The sequence below is a fragment of the Malurus melanocephalus genome, unplaced genomic scaffold (genome assembly GCF_030028575.1).
Source record: "Malurus melanocephalus ecotype Western Australia unplaced genomic scaffold, MMel_1.1 scaffold_746, whole genome shotgun sequence".
Lineage (NCBI taxonomy): Eukaryota > Metazoa > Chordata > Aves > Passeriformes > Maluridae > Malurus > Malurus melanocephalus.
The window spans coordinates 104,445-110,222 of record NW_026623978.1 but is presented as its reverse complement, the minus strand read 5'-3'; the positions used below and the strand labels follow the sequence as shown (position 1 = coordinate 110,222).

The 5,778-nt window shown below is 69.5% G+C and overlaps 1 protein-coding gene across 2 annotated transcripts in view; it reads right to left on the bottom strand.

The window, feature by feature from the left end:
* Positions 1-5,761, bottom strand: part of EFNA3 (ephrin A3) — a 9,652-nt gene extending 3,891 nt beyond the window's left edge. The window contains exon 1 of one of the 2 annotated variants that reach the window (XM_057384790.1): positions 5,555-5,761. In XM_057384790.1, coding sequence (XP_057240773.1) covers positions 5,555-5,667 — 113 coding nt within the window. In that variant the 5' untranslated portion in view covers positions 5,668-5,761. The remainder of the gene's footprint in view (positions 1-5,554) is intronic. The other variant, XM_057384789.1, reaches the window with a different exon arrangement.
* Between the last annotated feature and the right edge of the window lie 17 nt (positions 5,762-5,778).

The following is a 5,778-nucleotide window of genomic DNA, read 5'->3' as shown; positions in this document are numbered from 1 at the left end:
CACCGGGGCGGGCACCGGCAGCTGGGGCTCCCCGCGGTCGGGCTGTGGCTGTGCCATGGGATGGGGGATCTGAGGAAGCGTCACATGCGACACTCTGTGCTGGGGTGCTGGGGAGCGGTAACCCCCGTTCCCTTGTGGCACCAAACGCCGAGGAAAGTTCTCCTGGGACCCCCCGCCTGGGCTCGTTAAGCYACGGCTCATTAAGAAGTGTGGCTGCTGATAAACAGCCTCACTAACGAGGCGCCAAAGTGTCCCCTGGGCTGGGGGACACTAGCACCCACGGTAGGGTACAGAAGCAGCAGGTGGTGTGGCAAGAGCCCCATGGTAGTGAATCCCACGGACATTGCCACCTGCCAGGACACGCCGGGAAGCCACAGGCAKCATCATGAGCTGGGAGAGGCTCCCCAAATGGGAAGAGCCACAGGGACACCACAGCCCGAGGCACATCCAGGGGACCCCGGTAGCAGCTTTGGCCACAACACCGTGTCCCTGCCGTGCTTGGCTCCTGCRCAGTCACTGCAGAGCAGCACCTCCCTCACACAGCTGGATACGCCCAAACCCGGCAGCCCCTCAGTGCATTGGCCCAAGATCTGCTGACAGCACGGTCCAGGGCGCCCGTAGGCCTTGTTTTGGGGYGGAAGGGGAAGAACAGGCACTGAGTGAGGGACTTTGCTTCCTTTCTCACCAGCACCCATCCCCGGAGCTGCCTGGTCCCTGCCAACTCCACAGCTATCGGGAAGCACCAGCAACATGGGTCGGGATGGACGCTCGATACCCCGGGCTCCAGCAGCCGTGGCATGGCCGGTGGGGATGGTGGGCTCTGGCAGTGCCCAAAGGGTTAAGTGCGGGAAGAGAACGGGCAGCATCACTTCTGCACGACTGCGTTTGTAGAGCAGGGCTTGGCGAGGCAGTGGTACCTTCCAGCAGCCTGTCATGCTGGGCAGATGGATGTCCCCTGGCAGCACTGGCCCCGGGCTCRGCGCCCACCAGCCCTGCACCGGAGGGACCCTGGTGGGACCCTGGCTACCTGGCACGCCGCAGCCACCGGTGAGCTGGGCGGCCGCTCCGCTCCCATCTGCTGCCATAAATCCGGGCTGCGTGCCGCACACTGGCTCCCGCACTGCTGGGGAGCGCCTGGTGCACTGCAGCACGCCCCGGCAGCAGTGGCACGCGGGGACCAGACCCCTGTCTGGACCCCCACACCAATTCCACACGGGAGAGTCCTTCCCGTGGTGCTGGAGAGGCCTGGAGGGCGGCAGGGCCAGAGCTGGGCTCAGCACCCCACATTGGTGGTGTCGGTGGTGAGGAGCGAGGCAATGCGGGATGTCCTCGATGTGGTGACGGCACCGTGCCCTCCGGCACTGGACAACCCCCAGCACAGCCGGGCTCTTTGTTTGGCTTCAGCAGCTTCGTCCTTTTGGCGCATCCGGGGCCCATCGATCACCCGGGGAACAAAAAARTGCCATTGATTTACGAGTCCCCTTCCCGTCACCCCCGCACCACGGGGAGAGGCAAAGGCGCATCGACCGCTACGGCCGGTCCACCCCGACGGACGGAGAGACGGACAGACCGACAGACCGACCGTCCATCCACCCGCGCCCACCGCTCCGCCGCGGGGGAGATGAGGGGCTSAGCGCGGCCCCCCCGTGCCAGCCCTCCCCACGCAGCCAGCGCTGCACAGTCACGGCGCCCAGACGGCCACGCACACGCGCGCTGGCTCGGCAGACAGCGCCTGCGACGCAGCCCACGCACACGGGTGGCACCGAGCCACAGCACAGCCCCCCCGGCCTCGCCTGGCGCAGCCGCAAGGCGCGGGCGCTAACGGCACCGCCGGCACACGGTGTCCCCGGGGCCACCTCCCTGCGTGGGGAATTGGGGCTCCGGAGGGGTGAGGGGGGGAGGGAGAGGGGTGCTCCCCACGTGGATGTCACCGGGCAGCACCGAGGTGACAGGAACAGCCCTCCCCGAGCWCGCCGGGACTCCAGCGGCACCCTACAGGTGCCCCCAACAGCCCCGTCGCTATCGACGGGTGTACAATCCCTGTAATCCCGGCTAAAGCCGGCACCTTCCCGTGTTCCTAACAAGATCAATGAGGTTTCTAATTGGGTTTTAATTAAACCATCAATCTGCAACCGGTGACTCAATTACCAGCCCGGGCAGGAGCAGGTGGCCCCGGCCCTGTTGCACCCCGACACCACAGCCGCTTCTCCCACGGGAACGCCGGGGCTCGCTGCCGGGGCTCGGTGCCGCCCAGCGCCGTGACTCACGGGGCACGGCAAGCTCTGCCCATGGGCACCCGCTCCTGCCAGCGCCGCGGTGAGCACCCGCGGCTGGGTGGGTGGCTGGGGTCTCTGGGTGCCCTGGRAAGCAGCTTGGAGGGCAGAGTTATGGGGTGTGGGGTGGCTGAGCCCCCCTCAGCCAGCCTGGGGACACCAAAGGTGGTGTCGTGGGCGCTGTCCCACAACTGGGCATGGAACTGCTTCTCCTTGGGCACAGCTGCCCAGCACCTCCTGCTGAATGTGCCCGACCCCGCTTGTTGTGGGAGATTCCATCCTCAGCCCTGTGGGGGCCAGCTGATAGGATCGGGGGATCCGGCCAGGGACAGCCCCRGTGTTGGGGTCTGGCTGCTGCAAAGGAGCCCGAGCCCCCCCAGACCTGCTCTGCAGGGCCGTGGTTCCTCCTCTCCTGTGTGATGTGCTCCCCAGGGAGCCTGCTCCAAGCTGGAGCTTTCCAGAGGCGGCTCCAACCCTCTCCAGAGCCCACTCCAACCCTCTCCAGAGCCCACTCCAGCCCTTGCTGCCTGCGACACAGTCTAAGCCAGATAAAAGCCACCTTGAAGAGGTGAGCGTGGCAGCAGGGGAGGCTGCATGAGCTGGGGGGCTGCACACAGGGCCAGGCCGTCCCTGCACATGGGTGGGCTCTGCCCCCACGCCACAGCCGGACACCAACACCCTGTGTACCCCCGTCCTGCAGCACCCCTGCTCTGCCCCCTCCATGGCACCCAGTGCCCTCAGTACAAGCATCTTCACAGTMTGAGCACCCTCAGTCCCCACGCTGGACCAAATGGCAGAGCGTGGCACACCCCAGCRTGATCTGGGGTCCTTCTTGGGGTGCAGCAGTGTTGGGGGTGCTGGCCATGTCGGTGTCCATGAACAGGGACAAAACACTGTCCCCACCTCAGCATCCAGCAGGGAGGGAGCATCCCAGCGTGGCAGGGCCCAGCTCAGCCAGGGGACACCTCAGGAACACCTGGCCTGGCTCTGTGGGTCACCCCAGGGTCACAGGCCCCTCAAGAACCAATGCTGGGCAGACACGACTGTCCTGTACCTTTGTCCCATGCCACCAGGCCTGTTCCTGGCAGGACTGGGGAGTGGCGGGTGGGGACCAGTCAAGGGTCATCCCACACCCCCAGGGCTCGCTGGCTGCCACCAATCTGATGGGACAGACAGACGGGACACACAGCTGGACCCACAGCCAGGCCAAGCAGGAGCAGGATGCGAGGATGCCACCTTCACACCTCCCCTGGGCTTTGCTAAAACCCCCCAAACCCATGGCACGAGGGCTGCTCTGCCAACTTGGTGACCCTTCCTGGGCCCTCTGCCACCCCCAACCRTCCCTTCCATGGCTGGGGGGCTGAGCTAACACCAGCCCCCTGCTTGCCAAGGCACCGTCGGGACCTCGGTGGGTTCCATGGACTGCTCCCGAGGTTGCTCCTCATCCTGTCATCCCGCCGAGGGCAGCAACAGGGCACCCAGGGTCGCATGGCAGGAGACACAATAAATCCGTGAGGTGCCTGGCGCAGCCCCCGAGGAGTGGCCACCGCCAGCAACCCCCTCCTCCCTGGAGAGCCCCGCAGGGCCGCGCTGGGCTTGTTTATGGCTCCGCTTGCAGCAGGGTTGCTGGGATTTGCAGGCTGCGGCCCAGGGAGCCTAATTCCCCCCATAATTTATCTAATCCAGACACTTTGCCGTGCGGCTATAATTGCGTCCGAGCTGCCGCACTGCCTAACAATAAATATCAGCTCCGGAGTCCCTGGGACACGGCTCTGCCGCAGCCGCCCCCACCGCGCCGCCCATGCCCTGAGCCGGACGCTCACGGCCGCGCCAGACACGCCTGCGCAGGGGGTGCGGGCGTCTGGCTGCGACACCCCCGGCTTGGCACGGCCCGGGTGCCACCGGCACCCCCTCCACCCTGTCCCTCGAGAGGTGCCAGGGCAACGGCGGGTCACGGCGGCCACGGGGTGGGGACCCTCGGTTGTGGCAGGACAAGGGCGGGGGTTGGTGCCACCCGCGACGTCGTGGCAATGTCACGGTGTGGGGACGAAGCTGGGGGTGAGGGAGGTCCGGCCGGAGCAGGGGAGGGGTGCGGAGGGATGCTGAGCGTGGCGGGGCGAGCACGGCACCTCGCCATTGTGCTGCGCCTCGGCATGTCGCACACACGCACGATTTATGGGGCCCGAGCTTCCGCCTGGCGACACAATCTCAATGGCAGGGGAGGGGGCTGCCAGGGGCTGCTCCCGCCCTGCACAAAGGGGCGCAGGGTGGGGGGGACCCAGGGGAGCCCCCGCACCGGCCGGCGCCAGGGGATGCTCAGGGCTGGACGCACGTCCCCGCCACACCCCTGGGCGCTCGAGGGATGGAGAGGTGGGCGATGGCAGCGGGCGCAGATCCCCGTGGAGGGGTCCACGGACGCACCACAGGCACGCAGCCCGCCCTTCCCGCGAGGGTCCAGCCCAGACAGTCCCCAGGGCACATCCGCTCTCAGGTGTGGGAGCAGGGCAGGGACAGGGGCAGCCCCGGCGCAGGGTGTGAGGGAGGGGCTGTGCGTCCACAGCCACCGACCCCCGGCTGCGATGCTCCCGCTGGCCGTTCCCACCCTCTGCTCTCACCCCCACCACCGCCCCCGCAGCCCCGGGAGCCACCGCTGCCGCCCCGGGGGTGTCACTGCCGCCGGTCCGAGGCGGCGGGGGGCGGCGGGCACCTGTCGGGCCCCCCCGCCTCCGCCGCGCCGCCGGTGCTGCTCCCGCACCCAGACATGCGGGGGGCGCGACTGGCGGGGGGAGCGGGACCCCTGCCCGCCCCGGCGCTCCGGCAGGGGGATGCCTGGGGGAGCCAGACCCTCCCCGCTGTCCCCAGTGGGTCAGCACTGGCGGGGGGGCTCTGCCCCCGGTGCCCACGACCCGGGGAGCGCCCGCACCGGGAGCCGCCGAGCCCCGCCCGGCAGCGCGGCCACGGGGACGCGAATCGGCCGGGCGGCTGCCCCCCTCTCGCCGCAGCGATCGCCTCCTCCACGGGCAGTGCGAGGGGCACCGGGGGCACCGGCACCCGGGGSTCGGCAGCCCCGCCCGCAGGAGGGCGCCGCGTGGAGACCGGCACCGGGGGTCCCGCAGTCCCGGTGTCGCCCGCCGCCCCCCGCGCATCCTTCAGCGCGATCCCCACCGCGTCCCCGCCGCGTCCTTCCCGGCGGCGCCCCCCGCCCCGCGTGGCCCCGGGGATAACCCCCCCCTCCCCACCCGCCTCCCGGTGCGGGTCCCGGCGCCCCCGCCCGCACTCACTGCGGGTTGGAGCTGTTCCAGTGCACGGCGTGCCGGTTGCCCAGAGCCCCCGGCGGCCCCCGGCCCGGTAGCAGCAGCAGCAGCGGGAGCAGGGGCAGGAGCCCAGCCGCCATCCTGCCGCCGCCCGAGCCCGCCGCGATCCCGGGGAATGGAGGGAGAACCGAGCCCGAGCCGCCCGCGCCCCGCGGCCCCGGCGCCCAGCTCCGCCCCGCGCGCTCCCGCCG